This window comes from Medicago sativa, chromosome 1, assembly GCF_051527215.1.
Source record: "Medicago sativa cultivar Bolivia chromosome 1, Bolivia_mono, whole genome shotgun sequence".
In the NCBI taxonomy this organism is placed as follows: Eukaryota; Viridiplantae; Streptophyta; class Magnoliopsida; order Fabales; family Fabaceae; genus Medicago; species Medicago sativa.
The window spans coordinates 59878908-59904350 of record NC_140749.1 but is presented as its reverse complement, the minus strand read 5'-3'; the positions used below and the strand labels follow the sequence as shown (position 1 = coordinate 59904350).

Genomic DNA, 25443 nt, shown 5'->3' with positions numbered 1-25443 from the left:
TGCTTTTGTCTTTTGCTATTATGTTTGGTTATACCAAACACTAAATAAATAAATCAACCACTGGAATAACCAAGTTGGACAGGTAGATAGCGAATATAAAATAGAAATAGAAAATACTAATCAATGCATCACAAGAAAAATATGATGATATACTTGGGATCAATTCTCGCATGATTAACACAACTAATCTATTTTAAGGTAGCATTAAGATATGATTATACAAACTTTCAAAATTCTTTAGAACTTCTAATTAATTGCGTTAATTCACTGCCACTTGAGAAATGTGTTATATAACTTCAACGACAACATCAATTTATGCCCACTAGCAGTCGAAGCTTCAAATCTTTCAATTGTATCCAAATCTTAAGAAAAGCTATGGATTAGATATTGATGGATATATAGATGTTCGTTTACTCTACCACCAAAAACCACATCTCTTTCCTTTATCCTTCTCTCTTCAAACATGTATTTACTCGGTTTATATACTCTTTTCAGACATATTTATAAGTAAAAAATAACTTTTTAACTTCATTGAATAACTAATGTATTGGACTAATATATTGATTGGGTACATTAAATATTGTTTTTCCTTATAAATGTGACCGGAGAGCGTAATTACTAATTCAACTATTTCTTTTCCTTTTTCACGTTTTAATTTTTAAATAATATGATATGATAAGCATCCATATCTTGGTTCATAAACTACACAATGACAAAAAATTTCATCCATAACAATATATAAGCTACTATATCTAACAATTTAAGTATTATCTCTTCACTAAATGCCATGAATGCTGATGCCAAAATTACTTATCATACAAGTGTATCTAATCTTAGAGAGAAAGATATCTAAACTTGAAAGAAAAAAAAATCTTAAGAGAGAAAAAATGACCTAATTGATTAGATAGTTTGATACCTTGTATATATAATGACAATCTTAATTAATTAATTAATTAATTATTGATAAGCCAATAGTTGGTGGAGTTCCCACATAAATTCAGCAATGTTATCTTGTGAGAGTTTCTGGTCACACTCTCCTTTACACTTTTTCCACTTATCTTATGATTTATCAATTGTCATCTCCTACACTTTTTGAGTGTATATATATATGTATGTGACCTATAAGCCCTATTCATGAATGTGAAAACATATAAATATAAATATAAATATCAAGCAGCCATGCAAGGAGAAAATTTGCGTAAGGGGACTTGGCTTCAAGAGGAAGATGAACAATTGATAAGCTTTGTGACCCGTCTTGGGGAACGAAGATGGGATTCCCTTGCTAAAGTAGCTGGTATGTATGTATGAATCTTGTTTAATTATGATGATATTATAGAGAGAAAATAGCATTTGTGGTTGCATTGCAATCTTTGATATTCCAAATAATCGCGGTCCAATGCGATCAATACGGCCTCAATAGCAGTTGCATTGTGGTTTCGGCAACATTAATAACCATTGTGTTGTGACCTAGATCGCGGATCTTTATTTAAAATCTTAGTTACAATTATATAGTGATAATGATGAAATTGTAGAGAATTTAAAATCATTTATGTTGCGAGTGCAATTGCGGTTACAAAACGCAATTTAAAATAGATCATATTGATAATTTATATTTTGTGCATGCATATGATGAAAAATATGGTAACATTTGTTTGCTCTTGTGCAGGACTTAGGAGAAGTGGTAAAAGCTGTAGGCTAAGGTGGTTGAACTATCTTCGTCCAAATCTCAAACATGGCCCTTTTAATGTTGAAGAGGAGAGACTTATTGTTCATCTTCAGCAGCAATGGGGTAACAAGTGAGTTTCTTCCCTCTTGTCAAAAAAAAAAAGTGAGTTTCTTCCCATGTTAGTAGTAACTAGTAACCATAAAATGTCTAAGCCTATGAAGTTGAAAAAATATAATATAGTATATAGTTGAATTTAATCAGTATGCATTGTCAATGTAAAAAAGAGAAAATTATAGATACATCTAATTATATCTCATCACGTAAATAATACTAAGATATTGTAAGAACTAATATTACAAAGGAATATAATGAGATATGATTCGATGCATGCGAAAAAAAGTTACATTAACCGTGTATATTTATATTTTTTCAAAGAATATTGACGGTGCATATAAATTAAATATTAAATATGTGTAACATAATGAAATATATACTTTGTGTTTACAATGCTATGTGCTCCTAGTATAGATTGTTATAGATTATATAACCTTTAATTATTTTTTGTCAAAAAAAAAATTTATTTGTTAAATTTGTAACAATAACAATGAAAATAGGTGGTCCAAGATTGCTCGTAGGCTTCCAGGAAGAACAGACAATGAAATCAAGAATTATTGGAGAACTCATTTACAAAAGAGAGTACAAGTTCAACAAGAAGGTGACCTATTTGTGCTATTAATATCATATACATAATTGCTTGTGAAAATATTGCACATATTTTTCTTTTTTAATTCACATACACTTACATTTTTTTTTTTTATTCTCAGGTGAGTTCATGTATGAAGTAGAAAACCTAGCACATGATTCCAACAACAAAAGCATTGATGTGATTTCCAACAGTGAGGTTGAGACAAAGGAAAGCTCTGTAGATAGTTCTCCCTTATCAGATTGGGGAATGAGAAACTCACCTTATCATGAAAGTAGAATATCAGATTGGATAGAAGAATTGCAAAATGGATATGGTGACAAGGAAAATGAAATAGGACAAGATTTTAATAGAATAAATGGATCAATGTATGAATATAATCCCCAACAAGAATATGATACTTGGGATTATTCAGGTTTTCTATGGGACTTGTGAATTAAGATAAGCTATGTCTTCAAAATGTTGATAAATAAAATAAATGTTGCATTATTCCAAGTGAATTGAGGTAATTTGTTTTTCTGGAATAACAAGATAAATAAATGAATGTAAAAGATATGAGGGTCGTTAGAGGTTCCTATTGAATATATGGACCCTGTTTGCAAGCATCCATCCAATTGGTGGTGATTGTTGACTCTCTGATTAAAATTGGATTATTCAACCAAAAAAGATGTCCAATGTGTAAAGATATTTTGTCGATATAAATGTCCAATGTGTAAATGTCCAATGTGTAAAGATGTTAAAATGGACTATCCAAACGCTAACCTGCTTTGAACTTTACCACTTTGGACCAAAAAAGTTTCTAAAAAATCATGTCAGCCTTTCATTTTATTTTAAAAATTCTATAAAAAAAATCCCATAAAATTTTGAATTTTCAAGGACAATATCATTTTTGTTAAACCAAAAAATGTATTAAATCAGGGCATATGGTATGGCAGAAACCAAGGGTACAATTTAGTTGTGAACTAGTATAAAACAAAGTCAATGATAGATCTCAAAAAACCAATATCAAGTACTGCAGAGCCAAGACCCAGCAAGAGATCCTAGTAACAGTTCAAAATTCCAACCAACCTTACATAACTCAAGTCTTACTAAGCATCATCATTTAAATGTTTCAATCTAACACCACGTCATAAGCATGCATGCTGATAAATAGGACAGTCAAGTGTAGTACAAATCAAAGAAACAACCATCGAATCTAAGAATCAACCAAGTACAAATCAAAGGAACAACCCTCAAATGTGGTGTTGAGACATTGAAGGAGTTTAAGGAGAAGGTTTAAAGTACAATTCTTGCACATTAACATTTTCCTGTCCCTCTAACAATATACTAACAATTAACATTTGCATATTTTAAAACAAATCAAAAGAGATCATGGTTGTCTATTTCCACTTTTCTTGGGGTACGATTACTATTCTATCTTTATAAATTTTATAAGTAATAAAAAGAAGAGTATGCATTAAAATACACCAATACTACATCGGCTACAGTGTGGGTCAAAAGGACAAGAAGACTATATGTTCATCAAAATATAATAGAAAATAGAATAGATACAAACAAGTCTAGAACTAAGATACATGCATGGAAACGGCCTCAAGTTGGCGTCACATGTTTTTCAAGACAAAGATGATCAATAATCTTTTGTCTTATTTCTAATAAATTAACATAAATTGACAAACTTTGAGAATATAAACCTACCCGACAACAATTACATCATCTTCATCCCTATCTAATCCAATCCAAAATTAAGGGGAATAATGTTAATAACTCAGGTAGGCCAACATTACACAATTAATTACAAACATTTTTAATATAATCCTTGCCAAAAAAAATATAAATTGTTCAATATAAATATAGGATCATTGGTATGAAGTTGTTATATCTTTTTATCATTTCAAATCCTTGATGAATTAAAATATATACAGTAATTGCTGGCCAATATTTGATAGCCATCTTGTAGTGAAAAGGGATTGAAAAAATAAATATATTGAGATAAGAGAAGGTATGGGTTGAGTTCGGTATGATAATTTATTTTCTCCTCATGTGGGTTGCGAGAAATAGTGAGGTTTTTATCATCGAGTTGGCTTACTACTAAAGAATTTGGTTTTACATGACCGTAAATAAGTGGTGTCCTTGGGTGTTTATGGGGCTTAAGCATCATTATTTTTTGGTGTTTAAGCTTATCTTGTTTTATATCTGGTTGTTCTCTTGGAGTAAAAATGAAATTATATTACCAAAGAATTAAGTCTCCAAGCACATGGTACTCGAACAATTGAAACAAAGAGCACTCCTTAAGCTTGAAAATTCAACCATGAGTCAGGTTTACCGTGTCGTAACCTATATATCCATTGCGAGACAAAAGACAAAATTGTTCCAAAGAAATCACATAGTAAAAATTGATGATTGATGTCTTCGTTAGAGCTACAACCATCCACACAGAGCAGGGTTGTTGATGATTCTGAAGAAGACCTCACCACAAAATTATCAAAAATATGAATATGATTCTAAAGAAGAAGCCAAGAGACTTATTCTTTAGTGGTTCTCAATCCTTTATGCTTTTGACAATTTCGTGTAAATCTTGTACGTTGAATAGTTTTTCAATATATTGTTTGCCATTTTAAAAAAAAAAAAAACAATTACAAAAAAATAATAAACAAATTATTAGGTTCCCTAATACATAATTCCTTTCGATATAGTTGATGTAGTAGAAGATGTATAAATATACTTATACTTTGGGGAAGTCAAAGGAAACATCACTGGCAAAAAAATGTTAAGACTATGACCACGAAAAAAATTGATATCATATCTTCGTTCAAAACATTACAAGATTAATTTAATAGTAAGTCACTAACGATCTTACATATTCTTATTTTGCTCATTCATTCCAAATAGATATATAATTGACCACTCACATGAATTTTAAAAATAACAATTTTATCTTTTGAAATTGTGCGGCAAATATTCACAAAATCATGAAAGAAACATCAAATCAAAAAGAAAAACAAGGAAAAAATGAAGATACTACTAAAAAATAACAATGGAGGAAAAGAAGAAAAAACCTTAACATTGCCCTTGTCTTAAGGAGCAGTCAGTCTCTTTTTAATTCAATTTCAATAAGAGTCAATCATAAACAGCTAGCACCAATAAAATTGAAGATGCTCAATTGTTGTTTTGCTGTTAAAGATCTATGGTTAGGGACAACAAACATAAGAGTCCAACAAAAAGGGTTACAAGAGAATGGGTCAACAACATTGTACTCTTTGACATGTCATCTGTGTACTCTTCTTCTCCAGAATATGACATACTATAATCACCACCACCGTTTGGTGCTCTTGTCCACATTCCTAGATTATTGTCCCTGCTCATTCATCAACACATTTTATATTTAGTCAAGTACTATAGTCCTCTTTTGTCAAAAAAAAGTATTATAGTTCTATATTTTATCATCAAGAAAATAAATTCTTTTAAATACAAACCCACTTGGGTTAGTTCAGTGGTATTGGCTTGAAACCTGAGAATGTGCTCTTCTTTGAGGTCTCAGGTTTGATTTTTCCGTGCCAATTTAGATGGACTAATTTACCTTCAAAAAAAATCTTACAAAACAAATTTTGGACTTTATTTTTTTAATTCAAATCCTTTGATATTATTTGTACCAAAATCTAAAACAAAATAAAATGTGTTTGTTTTCAGAAAAAATATTTATTTATTAGAAAAGCTAGCAAGTCTTCTAGGAGAGAACAGTAATTTACTGTTTATTTTGTACAACCCCATACAGTTATAAAACGACAAAAGTAACAAAAGTAAAAGGCTAAAAGTATCAGAAGCAATCAAGTAGGATCTTTGAAGATTAGTTTTGAGTGAGATTCATATTGATTCAGTAAATAATGAAGGGTTAATTATGTTTTTGGTCCCTACAAAATGGCGACCTTGTAAGTTTAGTCCTTACTTAATTTTAATAGCATTTTTAATCCCTACAAAAAATTTCTGTACTCAATATTAGTCCTTACTCAATCAAAATTTGTTTAATTTATGCTTAAACTCTTAAGTTTTTCAACAATTTTTTAGAGGCGTGTTAAGAACGTTATTAAAAGGTCCTCGGAAAAAAATATCGCAAAAATTTGATTTCTACGTCCATATTTTTGTGACTTATATCTTAAACTTTTGTCGTTTTAAAAAATTCATATTTAATTTATTTCATGTTAAAAAATTATAGATTTTAGTAAATGAACCGTTCATAGTGTTCTAAACTTGTATAAAAAGAATCGTTAAAAAATTTAAGAGTTTAAGGATAATTAAACAAAATTTATTTTAGCAGGGACTAAAATTATAAGTAAATTTTTTTTTGTAGGGATTAAAAATGCTATTAAAATTAAGTAAGGACTAAACTTACAAGGTTGTAATTTTGTAGGGACCAAAAACATAATTAACCCAATAATGAATAGATAGACTAAAATCCATTTTTATCCTTTATTTTTATTGATTTTTTTAATTGTTAATAAGTTTTAATTAAATCTCTTGTTCTAATTTTTTTTTATTCAATATGATTATTAATGCTTAAAAATAAGTTTAGAATTGCGTTGGAATAAGTCTTGTGAAATAAAAAATCATTTCAAAACAAAAAAATAAGTACATTATTATAACTTTTACAAAATGAAAACCATTTTATTAAAATAAAAGATAAAAGATCTTTCTGAATTTTTTTTAAAGTTAAAAAATAAACGAGACTCAAAATAAAATAAGAAACCTAATTGACATTTTAAAAATTAAGAGACTAAACTCAAAATAAATATTAAGAAATTAAGTGTGTGTATGGAACCACATTAGGGTTGACGAAAATCTTCAAAGTGTAGCTTTTACAAAATTACAAATACGCAAATTTGTCAAACTCATCTCGAATCCAAATGAACACTAAAAACTTGGTTTAGCAATAAGGCGCTGTCTAGGGTGGGAGAGCCTGATAGGTCTCCCACCGTGGGTGAGTTTGATGTACGGTTAGATTATAATGTTCCACAAATTTTATGATGCACCACCCACATCTTACACATCCCTTTCTCTCTCTTCTCCTTCCTGATCCTTTCCTGCGTTCTTCTACAACTACTCCACCACCACCCATATCTTATATGAACTTGGTAAAATCCAGAATTTTAGATTGCTCTTGAAAAGAGTTTTTTTTTTTTTTTTATGTGGACTTAAATCCCAGAAATAAAAATCTATTCTTTCTAATTTTATATCATATGATGAAACCTAAAAGCTTGAAACTAATTTATAGACTATGAAGAATCATTCAGAATTCGTCTTGGCAACAAAGGAGTGTACCTAGAAGCCAAGAGTTAACAAATCATCATTTAAAACATAATTCATTGAACGTATAAGTTACATTTTCTGAAACAGATTAAGCCATTTTTTTAAGCTTGAATTTTCTATTGAGTGGACTTGAGTGACACTTATATTCAGAGTTGAAGAACCTTGATATTCTTCAAATCATATTAAAGAATACATTTTTAGAGAATCAAAACAAACTTCATAATATTACCCCTTTTTTCAACAAAATGCTCAGAAACCCAATTGTGAAAATTAGAAAATTGAATTTGTTTCCCTGCAATTTAAAAACTTTTGAAGTGAATTACGAAACCAGATGGGTTATATAGAGAAAATTTCCGAAATGAGTGATTTAAGTCTATGGGAAGAAAAATTTGAACTTCAAATTGGGATTATAGTTCTTAAAATTGATGAAAGAGAGGAATGAAAAGTTCAGATTGGGGAATGGATTTTGAGAAGAAACTGAGAAGGTTGAAAGATAAATCAAAGAAAGTGGGACTGGGATAAAGTAGTTGGGGAATGGTAGAAGAAAACACAGGAAACAGAAACAGGAAAGGAACTCAGCAGCAGGAAGAGAGAGGGAATGTATAAGGTGTTGGTGGTGCTTCATAATATTTGTGGAACCTCACAATCTAACCATACATTAAACTTGCTCACGGTGGGAGACCTATCAAGCTCTCCCACCTTAGACTGAGCCTAGCAATAAAGCATTCAATCAACTAGTAATAAAGGATGCTTAGAAAAGAAGGAAAAGCAAAAGGGAAAGTAAAGTACCTAGCAACACCAAGAACACCAGCAGCCATTGTAAGACTAGAAATCCTATCAGCAGCTTTAGGATCAACACTATAAGCCTTCTGAAAACTACGTTCACCCTTATCACCTGAATCAACAAAAAAAGCTCCATTCGCCATAACATCACCTTCAGATTTCCAATTCCACGAAGTCCATTCGCTGTCACCAGAATCCAACCTCTTCGTCACTTGCTTCGCGTCAACATCCTCAGGAGCCGTATACCGGTTACCTTGCATCAGAGATAAAGTTAGTTAATAGTTAGTTAGGTTAGTTATCCTCTTTTGTTTTGCAACAATGTTAGTTATCTTTGGTATCAGTAGATATGTCAGAATCACGAGCTAGATTTTGAAAATCAAGGTATCATCGCGATTGTGACATTATGACAAAGTCATTATTATGACAACAAAGTCATCGTGATATCAAATATGCACAAAATCTATAATACCTTGACTAAAAATAGTTGGTCCCCCGCTTCCACCAATAGCATACATCTCCCATCTCGTAAAATCGTTGTTCACCACGTGGATGTATCCGAGTCTGCAACGTGGCATTCTCTGAACTAATTGTTGACCAAAATGGTTGAATGCTATTGTTACTTGCATTCCTGAGTCTGGTTTGTAGTGGTCACTGTGGCCTAGTAACATAACCTCGTTATGGTGTGAGAAATGGTTGTTGGAGATTGTTATTGCTGATGAACCCATAACGACGTCTATTAAACCGTCTTTGCAACGTGAGAGTGTGCAATGGTCTATCCATATGTCTTTTGACCCGAATATTGAGATTCCATCTCCGTCTGATTCTGTTCTAAATCCATAGTGTTCTGGACTCGAACGCACGTTAGTGTTACCTTCAAGCATTACAAATTTTGTTAGTATACAAAAAATATGAAATCCTTATTTGTTCACACAGAAAATATTAACTTTGGATGGCTTTTGTTCTGTTTAACTATAAAAAATCTGAAGTTTTCTACTTTTGTTTTGTTTATGTACAATTTTGTAACATTTGAAAAAATTGTGATGTACATTATTTACCACTTGAACTAATATTGAGTAGTGTTTTTTTTTAAAGAATGAAAATATTAGTATTGTCATTGTCTCTTAACAAATTCTGTCAGATGAGAGAATGAGAAAAAAAGTCAGATTGTTCACATGTGCAATGGTAGAATAATAAATGCTAAGAGAAGGTCTTGGCATAGTCAAAAGATTTGAAAACAACATTTAGACACACATGAAAGAATAAAAGTAGAAAAAAGAAATAAAATATTAATGATGCATATTTTTAAACTAACTAAATGATGTATAATTTTATAGGTGTGTCCAAATATTTATTATTTGGAATTTCAATCAACCAAGTATTTCTCTAATGCTAAATGTAAATTATTAAGATTAAGATGCATTTTAAAAAATAAAGTATATGTTTTTGTCTTAATTACACTTCCTCTAATTTGGGTCATGGCCTCTTTTAGGGGGCCCCTTAAGTTTCGTTTAGTCTTGTCAACAAATACAATCTCTTTCCATCCAAGACCCTTTTATATTTTAGTCAACAAAAACATATCATTTCATTTTTATTTTTAGTAAATAAAGTATGATATGATTTCAAAAGTGTAGGGGAAAAAATTGAAATTTATTTTAAGACTGATATAACTTTTTTTTCATTAGTAAATTTTGACTAAATAAAGTTAAAAAAAAATCAATATGTGAAAAAAAATCAATAAATGAAATAAATTAAAATCAATAGACAAAAATGTTTAAAATGTATTGAAAAATTAAAATCACATACTTATATGGTAGAAGGACTAAAAATAACTATTAGAACTAAAATCAATAGAGCAACATACTACAAATTAGAATAGGTCTTTAGTCTAAAGTTTATGTAGTTTTTAAAAGTAAAGAGATGCTTTCTAAAAAATGTAACCCACAATTAATTAACTTTTTTTTAGGTTACCCCGCGACAATGACATTTGAGAGAAAAAGCGTGCATTACAATTACAATACACATCAAAAGAAGTGCAAACAAACAAAAAGAGAAACAAAAAATTAGTATATTGCTCCTACTTAATTGATGTATAATAAAAAGTGAAAATAAAGCAACTAAATACATGTTTGGTATCATGTATGAGCCAGAATCACGGCGATCCACCGTGGTTTTTTAAAAGTTACACTTTGTAGCTTGTTCAAAATCATGGCGAGTCGTCGTGATTTTGATACACCCGGTGATACCAATCGTATACTAAATAATTTTTTTTACCTGAGGGATGACAATGATGAACATGAATGTTATGTATAATAACATTACTTATATACTGAAGAGTGATGCAACCACCACCAACAATATGAACATCAGCACCACGACCATCAATGGTTTTGTAGCTATTAAAAATAAGCTCTTGTGACAACTTAATCATCATGTTGCTTGGAAACACAATCCAAAGAGGTTCATTTTGTATAACTGCATATCTTAAAGTACCAGGTTTTGGATTGACAGCATCATTGTCTGAGGAATCTGTGACAATGTAAAATTTGCCACCTTTTCCTCCTTTGGCATTTTGTCCAAACCCTATAGCACAATCTGCTAACCTTTGACGATTGTTGGCCCAATCTGGGTCGCATTTCCAACAATCGTCTATTGGGTTTCCTGTTATACATGATGTTGAAAACTCTTTGTTTGATATTGATAGCATTTCTCTTCTTAACATTGAAACATTCACTTTCCTGCAAAGAACAATAGGAATTTCTTAAACATTAGATAAATTTTTAGCTACATTTACTAACAACTACACTATTCAAGTTTGTCAAAAAAAAAAAAAAAAACTACACTATGAGTGACCCTCCAAAAAATGAAATCTTTATATGATCCAAAAAAGAATGAAACTTCTTAATGACCCAAAAAAATAAAATGACATTGTTTAAGACCCAAAAAAAAAATTGTTATGACTATAAAAAATGAAATTTTTTCAATGACTAAATTTTTTTGAGTGACCCAAAAAAAAAGAAATTTTTTTAATAAAAAAAAAGATGTTTTTTATGACCCAGATCTACCCTTTTACATAACTTGTTTTAAGTAATGTAGGGTCTTAATGATTATAAAGATATGGGAGGAAAAAAAATGGCCAAGTTAGTTCTCTATGGTATCAAAGAGCTAAGAAAGAAACAGGGGAGAAAGGAGTAAGAAGAGAGAAAAATGAGGGTTTGGAACAATGTAGGTTTTGTGGTGAGTAGTGAGAAGCATTTGTGTACCTGTGAACTTCTAAGGCAACAGATTCAGGGTCTGGATGTTGACCAGGAAGAGTGAGGTTAAGCATTGATGTTCCATGGTTGAAAAAGGAGCAAAGTAGTGAGATTAGGAAAATGCAGGTTGTTTGGAACATTGTTGATGAAGGGAAAGCTCTTGCTACTGCTATTACTAGTACTGCAGCAGAGCTCACTCTCTCACTCACTCACTCTCCACTAGTGGAATGGAAGGGTAAGTAGTAGGTAGTGTACCATGACTGCTTTCTCCAAAGTGGTTAGTTATTGGCTCATTTTAGCTTAGGGTCATTATTTAATTACTAATATATTTTGAAACTCCATGATTAGAGGAATTAGTAATTGAAGGGGTGTAGTGTGGAACGGAAGCATAGGATAATCACTTTTCTTTTTTGTAAAAGGGATAATCATATTCCTAATTAAACTTAAATTAATCCCAATTGAAGGGGTGTATGTCCTAAAACATTTGTTAAGAAGTTCAAAGTGAAAAATTTATATTGAAAATCCTGGATTTTACACATTGGAATATTTAAATGCAATTTTTTTTTACATTAAATTTAGGTCAAAAATCTCATGTGGTCCTTTTGAAGTTTTTTTTTTTTGACGTTATTTTGAAGTATGATTGTTACAAATTTGTTATTTTAATTATTTTTTTAGAAATTCGTCATTTAAATCATATAATATTTATGTTGTTACTCATTTTTTTCAATAACTTCATTAAAAAAGTGTTTTATAAATCACTTAACATTGATGCGATAAGTACAAAAGTATTTATGACATCAAACATGATTACATACACTTTTTTTTTAATTCAAACCTAATTTTATAGATAAATATTTCATGAACAATATTATAAAGGAAGTAATCAATCAATTTTATATCAAATCAAGACCGAAAAATACACACGTGAACCCTAGTTTTGAGAGCGTGAATTAGGACATACCAATTTAATATTAAACATATAACATAACAAACTGCAAATGGTATTTGACCTCAAACTTATCAATTGTTTCCTTTTTTCAATCTTTAACAAATGTCATTAAGGCATTACTTAGCATGACCCATATAATTAATAGTCAAAATTAGGAATGTCGATAGATATCTGTATAGTTTTTTTTTGTTACATAGCTAAGAGAAACAAAGGAAAAGACATAAAAGAAAAGACTAAAGTCTATGAAATCAGGATGTTGCAGAGTCTGCAACAAGGAGGTCATATAAGCTTGTCGGAAGAGAGGTGTGAACTACAAACTCTAAGGTAGAAGAAGCAGTAGGCTACACAATGGAGGGAATTCGTGTAGTATATAACTTCTTGAAAGTTCATCTCTTTAAGCAATAACCACCTACAATGAATAGCATGAAGCTCACCAAGGAGGATGTCAAACGTGCCTCTAATGTATCTTGAAAAATATGATATCCAACATTGAGTATGCGACGAAGTAAGCCTCCAAATTTCACTCTGGTGGGATTACCTAAACAACAGATATTGACATTAAAAATGTTGCAAGTTTGATTTGACAAGTTCCACCACACACATCAATCATCAAGCCTCGAGGTCAGGGAGCTCGAGAAGCAAGATGTCAGAGTGGAAGACAAGTTGTATGCTTCCACGACAAGATGGTAGCTGGGATCAAAGCATTAAAGAAATAGCTAGAATTCTTGTTTCTCTAAGACCATCACGTATGCGACGAATTATTAGTAGTATGAGAAATGAGACCTTTCTTAAGCCAACTCATAACATATGGATTAGAGAAAAACTCAATAAAGATGAAACCCAAAGCATGCTATAGAAGGATGAAGGTTGTGTAATCTTTAACGTAATGAATAAATAATTCTTCAGAGGAAGAGCAAATAGGACAGAAAGCATCTGGAGCAAGATTCTGATGGTTCATAAGAGACAAAGAAGGGACAAAGTTGTTTTGGGCCAACCAGACAAGGATTTTTTTTCTTCAGAAGATGGAGGCGCTTTATCCATGACTAAGATATGGAAGTGAACTATGCTCCCCATTGTTTCAAAATCCAAGTAAAACCAGCTTTGGTTATATATAATCCATTGGATTTTTCTGGCCAAATAAAAGTATCTACTGTGTTGGAGTTGAAATGCAGTTTGCGGTTAATGATTTCTTCCAAGATGGATGGAGGAAGATGAATATGAAGGATGTTGGGATTGGGAGGGGTAATGGCATAAACTTCATTAATTTTTAAAGCCAGATCATTTATGTGCGCATATGGGACGTTAACGCAAAAAGGTCCAAATAAGGTCCAATGACTATACTAAAAAGAGAAATTTCAAGTGGTTTAGCTAGAGCAGTATTGGATTGATTGAGATTTCTGTGCCGGAGGTGCATTGTGAAATATGATGTTGACCCAAAGCTTATTGCACCCCTGAAGCAAATCACTCACAAGTTTACCAAGAAGAGAGATATTAAAGTTGTGCTAAATCCATTGCTTATAACTTCTTTTAGATGACTTCAAGTAAAATACTAAGGAGTTTGTTGAAAGTTAACAAGACATCGTGTGTATCCAAGTTTAATATACCTCTTTTCATATGACCAATTTTATCAATGCTTTGCGAGCAATACTTATTCAAGGACATGTTTTCAATCAGTTCTCGCACTTCTTTATTCAACTTGATTTTCATTATACCTCATGCACATGCATCTAGAAACATGTGTGTATGAGCTGTTGCACGGGTGGTAAATGTTTGCATTGTATCATCTCATTGAATTTGTGACCTAGACACCTTTTAAGAAGTAGTTTGAACCTTTCTCAAAAATCATATAATGTCTCCTAATCTTGCTATTTTAAACTAGTAATCTCTTCCTTCCTCACCAAGTATTTTGTTGTTTGAAAGAAACTATCAAGGAATTGCCTCTTCAGTTGATCCCAAGTAGCGATGGTGTCGCTTTGAAGTGCCTTCAACCAATCTTCTGCACACCCACTTAGCGAGTAGACGAACAATCATAACATGGGTGGTGTGTTGAAAAATGTACACGATTACTTAAGATGTAAATAAAAAGTGTGAAGTGAATTGAGGGATTTGAACTAGTACATGTAGTCACATGTGTCTTAGTCGTTCAATCAAAATTAGTTAGTGTATGTTGGAAAAGTTAGAAGATATGGTGATGTCGCACTTTTGATAAAAAAACTCACATTTGTAGACGTTAACAACCCTTTGACGGCATACAATCTCACATATTAGTCAATACTTTTACTATTTTCAAAAGGGTCAGCGTTCACAACCCTTTGACTGCAATCAAGCATATGTCGACAAACCTAAATTATGTACCGTTTGATTTTGACCAGATTATTGAGATATTCGTGATTGCAGGCAGTCAAAGGATTTTGACCGCTAACCCAAATCCCAGCGCTTGAAATGGGGATCACGATCGCCTGCTATATTCCAACATATACTTGGCTTCATATATCAACACGATTATAAAATCATTGTAAACGATATCGACTATACATTTGAGATCATCCGGTCCTAATATGTTCCGGTGTTCTATTTTAACAGCAGGGAATCCAAGAACTTGAAATGGAGAGCATCCAAGTGTGAATCTTGAGCACCGTTACAAGGGAATCACGCTCACTGTTTCGTTAATCGAGAAAGTGGTCTCTAATTTTTCGTTTGCTGGGACAGACAGACGGGGTCACTCAGTGAAATATAGTTCCATACCATACGCGACTGGCTCTATGTTGAATACTTCAAATTCAAATAACAATTTGGAAATGTTAATTCTGACACCTTCGATAACGGGAAGGAATGGACAAAAAGGGTCGTTCATTTTAAGAACACTTTGTTCGTTTAGTCAAATGATCACTGAACAAGTTTTGACTTTTGGGGTTTCATATGTCCTGGTGTAGTGGTTACATTTGCCACACTCATAGTGACAATTCATCACTCACATTATCCGTTAGTTAGTGTTTTTTTTTTTGGAGTATAATATACTATTATAATAATGATCTCACAATATTTGTTACATTTGTAGTGTGTTGAGATCCTTTCATTTTCTAAAATAATTGACAATGTCTATTACTATAGTTTTGTAGTAAATACATAATATAAGTATACATATTTCTAGAATATGCGATATTATTTGGACATTTATACACTAAAATTATAGTAATAGACATTACCGTTTATTTTAAAAAATGGAGAAGATCTCTGATATTTGTAGTACTACCCCCGTCTCTAATTATAGGACTTTTTTGAAAAAAAATACGGGAATTAAGATATTTGATTGTTGTATTAATTTTATTGACAATTGTTATTATTTTACAAGTTTATCCATTAGGAGAGAGAATTAATAAATGTTATTATAGAATATTTATTACATAAAGTAGAAAAACATGTAACATAAATAGGGTATATTGACTACGGCCGGTCCTAGTTTTGTAGTGAGAGAAACTCCAACTTCTCTCTAAACTTTCTTTCACCTTTATTCATCAAGGAGAGGTGGTTTTGAGTCATTTTTGACATAGAACCATCCATCTACATTTTTTTTTCCTTTAATTCAATCTAAATAAGTGGTTTTCATGTATATCAAAAAATTTATGTACAAAAGTTATTTTTTTATTTCAATAAGTTAAATTCAGGGTAGGCTAAATTTTTTTTTTTTTTGAGAGAGGGTAGGCTAAATTGTTAAACAATGTTAAACAAATTGTTATATTACGGCGATATATGCTAGCACATCGTTCTTGTCCCGTCGGAATTTATGGGTTGATCGTACTCATATTCAGGGTAGGTACGAGGGGCCTTGGTTGTTTTTGGGAGATTTTAATGTTGTGTTGGGTGCTCATGAGGGTTCTGTTTGGTTAACTGTTTTACCCTCAGTTTTAAGTGTTTATTTCTTTATGGACAAATGTGGTCTGCCTAATTACAAATTTCATTAGTCTGCTGTTATTTTTTCTTTATTTTCTGTTTTAGATTTCTTTCTTGTTTCGAGGGTCTTGGCCTAGTCTCCCATCTTGTACGTATTTCTCCCCTTTTTGAATTTGCCGGAATAGGATGGAGGTTCTCCGAAATGCCAACCTAATTTGGATATCGGTGTTTCCTCTTGATGTCTATTCTCTCTCATGACTTATCCAAAAAAATAAGTTAAATTCCTAATTTTTAAAATAAAGTTTGTACTTTGAATTTCTTAAAAAATCCCCCAAGAACGCGAGTTAGTTTTTGCGTTTATCAAAACTTTTGTTTTAAGTCAAACATCTTGCAAGAACAAGAAAGTGCTAAATATGTAATCTCTCAAAAGCAAAAGCTGCTCTTATCCATCATGCTATCCATCCAATGGGAAGGATCAAATTAGCATATCTATGGTCAAAGCTGTGGAACCCATCGGTTAAAAGCGTAGTAAAAAAAGTAGATAGAGTTGCAGACTTGCAGTTCACCTGTATTCCCATGTGCTACGTATTTGCCTATTGTATTGTGCTCGGAACTCAGCGCAGGAAGCAATATAGTCCTATCATATCCATCGTTGCTTGTTCCATAGTTATTTACTAGTTTGGAAATTGTGAATCACTCCACAATAATGGGTTGAGAGATACTCCATAAAGAACTACTTCATCCGGTCATTATTATAAGCAAAATTTCATTTTTTAGATACATTGAATAATCAATGTATCCCGTCTATAATAAAGACTAGATATATTGATTATTCAATGTACCTAGAAAGTGGAGTTTTGCTTATAATAATGACCGAAGGGAGTACTTACTCGATCACAAACACAAACTCATAAATAAATCCTTATAAATATATTAATTTTTCGTTTTAGTTTTTTTAAAATTTTCATTCAACTTTTAGTTCATATAAAATTTTCAATCACTATTTTTAGTCTTTTTGTTTTAAAATAAATTTTTGTATTTTTTAATGAAAATGTACAGAAATATATAAAATATTGTAAAAATCATTCCTAAAAAAATTAGAATTTTTTGACAAAACATAAATTAAATATGAATTTTTTACGGCAAAAATATAAAAATTCATATTTTGGTAAAAAATTCTATTTTTTTTTTGGGAGAAATCCTTATAATATTATAAATTTTTCCTGAAAATTTTATTCAAAAATATGAATTCTACATATGAGTTTACTTTAAATGAGGGACCAAAAATGAAGATGAAATTTTTTTGGAAGACTAAAAGTTGAAATTTTTTTTTAGAGGGACTAAAACGAAAAGTTGACATATTCATAGGGACTAAAAATATATTTAACCCTAAAAAAAATTAAACGAGAAAATAATTGTAGGATGTGATTATATTTTTTCCCGTTTATTCTTCTTCATTTGTGAGTGTACCCAAACTTTTATTATTTATACTTGTGCCCAAGTAAGATTTGCTCTAATGGAATAATCAAAATGAAAGTTGATATTGTCATCTGAAAAAGACTTAATCTATTTTTTTTTAAGAACTAGTTACAAACCCGTGCTTCGCACGGGGTTCAGTAACGTATTTGACAAAATATTATATTGAAAGGATAGATTGCGAAATGATAGATAATTATAAATCATAATACAATATTTAGAGTACTCTTGCATTACGGATTACAAAATTAAATCTTCAAAATGGCTTGATCACAAGTAACAAATGAAAACATATTTAGTTAGCGGTAGAAACACTTTTCTAGTAATAATTGATATTTATCTATAAACCAATGAAAACCCTATTACCAAAGCTACCTGATTTATATCATTTTGAATTTCAGCTTCAAAGTATATAAATCCTTTCACATGATCTACAGCAAAGGCAGATATTAACTGCAATTTAGTATCCAGTTCTTTCAGATGAACAAACTTCTGCATCAGACAGATAGTTGAAAGCCTCTCTACCTGATTTATATCATTTTGTATTTTAACTTCAACGTATATAAATCTTTTCACATGATCTACAGGAAAGGCTAGGGATGTCAATGGATACCCATGGATACGGATAATATTATACCCGTCCCCGCCCCGTTGGATAAATATGATACTCGTCCCCGCCCCGTTGGAAAGAATTGTAGTAATATTAGTTACATATCATCTAAAAATGAAGGTAGCATAACTTATTTTAAAGTAAAGAAAAATACTATTAATTTATTTTATTAGCAATCTGGATTAATTAATTCGTGCCCGTCAGCTTTTTCTAATGCAATAACACATGTATCTAAACAAAAATGATAGCACGGATTAATTGAGAATAGTAAAGAATTGTATTTCTTTAAGCCAATCCCGATGCCATCATTGCATTCATTTTTCTCATTTTAAATTTGGCTTAATAGCACTTTTGACCCCCTATGTTTGCCAAAATTGCGATTAAGGCCCTCTATCTTTGAAAACTACAAAACCGCCCCTTATGTTTCGGTTTCGTTGCACTTTTGGCCCCATGGTCAATTTTGACCTGGTTCACGCTGACATGGCATCGACATCACTTATGTGGGGGGCCAAAATCGCAACTTTTGCAAACATAGGGGGCCAAAAGTGCTATTAAGAATATTTTTTATTTTTTTAATTCATTTTCTCTTTTTTTTCATTTTTTTGTTTTGAAAAAATTTTAAAAAAGAGGGAAAATTAATAAAAATCGAAAATAATGAAAAAAATACTGAAAAATTTTAAAAAAATTGGAAAAATTAATAAGAATAAAAAAAAATTTGTAAAAAAAATTTCGCATTTTTTTCATTTTTTTGTTTTGAAAAAATTAAAAAAAACGGGGAAAATTAATAAAAATCGAAAAATAATGTAAAAATACTGAAAAAATTTAAAAAAATTGGAAAAATTAATAAGAATGAAAACAAAAATCTGGAAAAAAAATTCGCATCACATGTGTGTATATACATACCACATCATTAAATCATTTTAATAATAAAAAACATTAAAAACTGAAAATCTTTTAAAAATAACAAAAAATCAGATTATCTTTTTAAAAAATAAAAGTTTAGATTTTTTTGCGAATAAAAAAACTGGAAAATATTTAAAATTTTAAAAATCTAGATATATATTTTTTAAAATCCAATTACAATATGAAAATTAAATTTTAAAAATCATATAATCTGAAGAAAAAAAATCAATTTTAGTTCAAAAGAGATTGGAAGAGCAACTTGAGGTACTCACTTTTTAAATTTTAATGTCTCCTAAATAAGACACTTTTTAAAATTTTACACGCATTAATAATTCTTTTTACAAAAATATTCCTATGTAATTCAAGCTTCACAGATTTGTTTCCTGAATTTTTAATTAAACTAAAATCAATTTTTTTCTTCAGATTATATAATTTTTAAAATTTAATTTTTCTATTGTAATTGGATTTTAAAAAAAATATATATCCAGATTTCCAGTTTTTTATTTCGCAAAAAAATCTAAACTTTTTTTAATTTGAAAATTAAATTCCAGTATTTTTAAATATCTTCTAAATTTTGTAAAAAATCCGAACTTTTTTCTAATTTTTTAAATTTCGAAAAAAAATCTAAATGTCTTTTCTGCTTTTTTCTTTTATTTTTCGAAAAAAATAATCTGATTTTTTGTTATTTTTAAAATTTTAAAAAAATAAATCTTTTATTTTGTAAAAAGATAATCGGATTTTTTTGTTATTTTTAAAAGATTTTCAGTTTTTAATGTTTTTTTATTATTAAAATGATTTAATGAATTGGTATGTATATACACACATGTGATGCGAAATTTTTTTTCCAGATTTTTGTTTTCATTCATATTAATTTTTTCAATTTCTTTTAAATTTTTTCAGTATTTTTTTCATTATTTTCGATTTTTATTAATTTTCCCTCTTTTTTTTTTATTTTTTCAAAACAAAAAAATGAAAAAAATGCGAAATTTTTTTTCCAGATTTTTTTTTCATTCTTATTAATTTTTTCCAAATTTTTTAAAATTTTTTCAGTATTTTTTTCATTATTTTCGATTTTTATTAATTTTCCCTCTTTTTTTAAATTTTTTCAAAACAAAAAAATGGAAAAAAAGGAGAAAATGAATTAAAAAAATAAAAAATATTCTTAATAGCACTTTTGGCCCCCTATGTTTGCAAAAGTTGCAATTTTGGCCCCCCACATAAGTGATGTGGATGCCATGTCAGCGTGGACCAGGTCAAAATTGACCATGGGGGCCAAAAGTGCAACGAAACCGAAACATAAGGGGCGGTTTTGTAGTTTTCAAAGATAGGGGGCCGAAATCGCAATTTTGACAAACATAGGGGGCCAAAAGTGCTATTAAGCCTTTAAATTTTAATCCCTCATCTTTTTTTTTTCTTCTAAAGCAGTGAAGTTCAAACTCACCGTAAATATATAAAATTGAATAATTGAATGGTTGGAATTAGAAATATGACCCCGCATTTCTTTTCCAACATGATATAATCAAGTTAGAGAGTACCATGCCTACAATGCCACTCTCACCTGTCCAATCCAGTAGTAGTAACATACAAACATAAATTTTTTGACATTGTATACATACACTATATAAAAGTACACTCAATACCATGTTAGTTTGATTAAAAGAGAGAGAAAAAAAAGGATTTGAATTAGATGAAGGTTTACAACCTAATCATCAATATTGCTAGTTGAGTCAGGCCTTACAAAAAATAATCTTATATCATCTTAAAACAAATGGTAGGGAATTGTATATGAATACAAAAGATAAAGAAAAAACTATTGGCAGTGACTTGTATAATTAAGAGAACAATATTTTATGCGCTCATCCTTACCGCCCTTGCAAAAGAAAGAAAAACAGGCAATTGCAGTAGAAAAACAGGCAGCAGAGGATCTCTTGCCCCCCTGCAATACTAACATCTATGAGCTTAAATTATGTTGTCCTCACAAACTCCTACTGACGTAGCAAAACACATCTGATCTATTATTGTCTTTTATCCAATGTTTAATGGTAATGACTTTCTGATGCACCAAAACATCAGAACTTTACTTCCAACATATCTAGTTTTATTTCATGTTAAAATAGTATATGTGCTAAAATAAAAATAAAATAAAAAATATGATTGTTATCTGGAAATCAGCTATATATACAGGGACCTGTTACATATTTTTGCTATGTATTGTTAAAATTTGAAATATTATCATCAAGAAGAAGCAACATGAGGCCTCATCTTAAACTTTCTAATAGTTTACAACTACCACATATGAAATAACTCAAATTCCATATCCTGTGAAAAATCTTCCTATATCAATTGAGTAAGGATCCTGCATTAAAAAGAATAACACAAGTGAGTAATGTAATAATTCTTTTGCATTTTGTAACATTCTATTTTTCTTAGGTAAATATTGTGTAGAAGATATAGACCTTGAAGTGTGTGAGATTAAGAGTTCAAAGCAAAAAGTTTTTATAAGTTTAAAATCGTTGACAGCAGGATGACATTTGACTATCCAAAAAAATTGATGGCAGGATGAGGATCCCACAATGACTCTAGGTGTATGAAAATTAGCCTACCAGTCACTTCTACACAAATAAAACTTTGACAGCATAAACATCCAATTCTTGCACAAAACTAACATTTTTCGTTTTATCAGAAATTCGTAGTCATAGGGCACCTATGATTCAATGGCTGCTTCACTTGATATCCAACAGATGTTCCAACCAAATTTAATGGTAGTTTACCTTACCCGTGCCAACAAAAATCACCTGCAACAATATGGCAGTAGCAGAAATGGACCTTCGATTATGAAAGGAAGCTTTGTCATGTTGCAATCCTGTATAAATCAGACAACATATAACAACTCTGGAGAATCCTTTAAATAGTTTTAACTTCAACGCATTTAACATTAATGCTCTGATCAGATGAAGTCATGAATGCCGGGGTGGATGTAGTTTCAAAAGCTTGAGTGTACTTTAGAAGACAAAGTACAAGTTATATTCGGTGATTCAAAAATCAAACAAATGAATTTTACAAACTTCATAGTTAATTACACAGTGATGCCAATTTCAACCATTAAGTTTCTAATCACCGATTATAACACTGTATTTTATAGCCTAAAGTACGCCCCAAATGCAACAAAATAAACCAAAAAATAATAGAAGCTGACCTGGATATGTAAGTAGCCCTCATAACACAACCCACTCATATAATCCTGCAACCTGAAAAAATGATGTAAAGAAATCAGGAAAATGAGGATGAGATAGCCAAAGCCAGACATTTTAACACCACATCTAAACTCATAAATATCACCTTTGCTGCATATTTATCTCCATTGACTTGCAATATCCTAATGCAACCTTCAAACTGCAACATCATAATCATTATTCATTAGGAAAGTGAAACCAGAGTATGAATATCAAATATGACACTAACGACTACACAACCTATTAGTTATGATCTCAAAGCAATAACTCAAACAAATAATCAAGGGCTTTGTGGTATGGCAACTTAAACTTGTCATTTCAAATTGCATAAATTAATTTCAAATAGGCATCTGCAGCTATAAAACTGCCTAATGTGACATGTTCAATTATATGGCATAGCCTAAAATTTTTGAAGTTAACAGAGAGCTCATTTTGAATGACATTTGAAATTCCAAGAACCAATTCAAACATCAAAAACCTACTATGACTATGTTGCAGAAATATGATGAACTTGATTTAATTTTGTCTTTGCCTTATTACTTGTGAAATAGGAAGAAATAAAGTAACTAAACTTAGATGTGCCATGTTTTTTTGTGGTGAAAAAGTTGAATGTGCTCTATGAACAGAAGGACATACCAAGATGGCCCCAAGAGGGTCAAGCCACCAGTAGAATTTGATGGCTAGCACTGTCGTGGCTAGACCAATTGAGTTTGTAATGACATCAAAGAAATGGTCTTGTGCATAGGCTCTATCTATTTCATTTTTGAACCTGCAACAATATGTCATGAGCCCAATTTTTACAACTGTGCCTGTCACCATAATTCCTATCATCCACTTTTCTTTCACAGGATCCCTATCAGGTTAAGCCTGTAAATAAATAAAATTGAAATAGGTAAATGTTGAGTAGTGTCTTTGCATTAATACACTTGAGTTTATAGAATCTATTAGACAATGGTATTTAAATAGGATTCAGATTCTCTCCCACGATGCAGCGATGCAATAATATCTTATTCGTGTTAAAAAAGGCTACCATGCAAAGTGGTATATTGTCCTAGTTAAAAAACTATTGGAGCGCTGCATCGTGGAAGTGGATACGAATCCATTTCGATATAATACCTTTTATTTCTCTACCTTTACGATGATTTCCCTCGTTGATTCAAATAGTATTTGCAATCCAAGAGTTGCCAAGACAGAAGCAAATACAACTATCCCCTGTAAATATATTTTGTAAACCAAAAGTTATTAAAATGGATGACTCATTTGAAAAGAGCCTAATAGCATTTATTTTATAAGATATCAATCTAAAACTAAATATGTGTGAGAAATGAACTTGTCAAAAAAAAATGTGTGAGAAATGAAGTAACATACAAATTAATATTATGAAAATTAGCTTAGGTGTGTTCTAAGAGAAGGAAGCTTTTACCACAGGTTGCATACGGTTCTTGCCAATAAGGTATTGATCATAGTTTGGTTTACTCATAGTATGAGACGTGAACCAAAGTATAAATCCAGACAAGAGATCCAAGATTGAGTCCTAAGTTGATGCAATCACAGCCAAAGATCTACTTTGAATGGAAGCATAAACTTTTGCTACAAATAGCACCATGTTCCCTATGTTCCCTTACATGAAACATATCCCAATCTGGCTGCATAAATTCACCAAGGAAAATAGTATTGTAAGCAACTGATGCAATGTGAATTGTGTGAGATGCAGGGTCTCTTGGCCACAAATCATCTGAAGCTCTAATAACAGCCGAACGCTTTGAACTGCATCAAGTAAATTCATTAAAATAAAGTCCTTATTATATATAAATCTAGGGTAGATTTCATAAAAACATTCACTTGAGTTTTTGTAAGTAATCCTACCTATACAATTCGTCTGTATTGTGACTCATGCAACAAATGACTCCATTATCAGGAAAGTTCCTAGAGATCGACGCCTCCAATGCCTGATGATATTTCCTTGCAAGTTTCACCCTCCCACCATGTCCTGCTCCAAGAGTTTCAAAGATATTCTGAACGTCAACTTTGACACCATCAATACCAACCGATGCTAGATATTGTTTTATCTTGGTTTTCGGGTGTCAAACATTGATTACGTTTGAACCTTTTAAACCGGTGATATCTTATTTTTTCTTGGGAAGGGAAAAAGTAAGCAAAACCCTTGAGAATCGAGGTCCGGGAGTTGTTTTCGCTACGGGAAGGTGTTAGGCACCCATAACGACTATAGTAACCTATAGGAACCGTCTTTAATTTCTACGCGCGCGCTTTATTTTTAAATGCTATTTTGGAAATGCTTATTAAACCTAAGGATGTTCTAAGTGAAGAATTGGAGGGAGAAGAATGTTTTTGGATTTTTTATTTTAGTTGAATTGAAGGAATTTTGTTCCTTGCCTACGTACCCGATTAAGGGATCAAATCCACCGTAGTTCTCTCTCAAAAAATGTTTTTGTTTTTGTTGGTTGATTTTAAGTTTGAAAATGGATTTTGGAAGAATAGAAAGAGGCCTCAAGGGCATGAGATTAGGAAATAGTGAGGTGGAATTAGTGAATTGCAAAAACAAGTCAAAGTATGATTATTTTCATTGAGATTTGATTAAGAAAATGGAAAAGAAAATACAATGGGATATTGGATCCCAAGGTTTATTTGGAAAAGATTTGAGTGAAGTTGTTCACAT

At 30.9% G+C, this 25443-nt stretch overlaps 2 protein-coding genes and 1 pseudogene across 3 annotated transcripts; 1 reads left to right on the top strand and 2 right to left on the bottom strand.

The window, feature by feature from the left end:
- The first annotated feature begins 1029 nt into the window (after window positions 1-1029).
- On the top strand, window positions 1030-2846 carry LOC146955933 (transcription factor MYB27-like). The gene is made up of 4 exons (XM_085748987.1): window positions 1030-1294; window positions 1667-1796; window positions 2281-2381; window positions 2443-2846. Exons 1-4 carry the CDS (start codon window positions 1135-1137, stop codon window positions 2802-2804), a joined length of 753 nt encoding a protein of 250 aa, XP_085605113.1. The 5' UTR covers window positions 1030-1134; the 3' UTR covers window positions 2805-2846.
- A 2564-nt stretch (window positions 2847-5410) lies between these two features.
- LOC146955932 (putative pectate lyase 12) lies at window positions 5411-12023 on the bottom strand. The gene is made up of 5 exons (XM_085725043.1): window positions 11714-12023; window positions 10725-11188; window positions 8923-9324; window positions 8460-8706; window positions 5411-5724 (listed from the first exon to the last, which is right to left on the bottom strand). Exons 1-5 carry the CDS (start codon window positions 11842-11844, stop codon window positions 5544-5546), a joined length of 1425 nt encoding a protein of 474 aa, XP_085581169.1. The 5' UTR covers window positions 11845-12023; the 3' UTR covers window positions 5411-5543.
- A 9631-nt stretch (window positions 12024-21654) lies between these two features.
- LOC146955931 (metal tolerance protein 10-like) lies at window positions 21655-24529 on the bottom strand (annotated as a pseudogene). The gene is made up of 6 exons (XR_015018341.1): window positions 24190-24529; window positions 23898-23978; window positions 23403-23633; window positions 22873-22926; window positions 22730-22781; window positions 21655-22396 (listed from the first exon to the last, which is right to left on the bottom strand). The product of XR_015018341.1 is annotated as a metal tolerance protein 10-like (transcript).
- Between the last annotated feature and the right edge of the window lie 914 nt (window positions 24530-25443).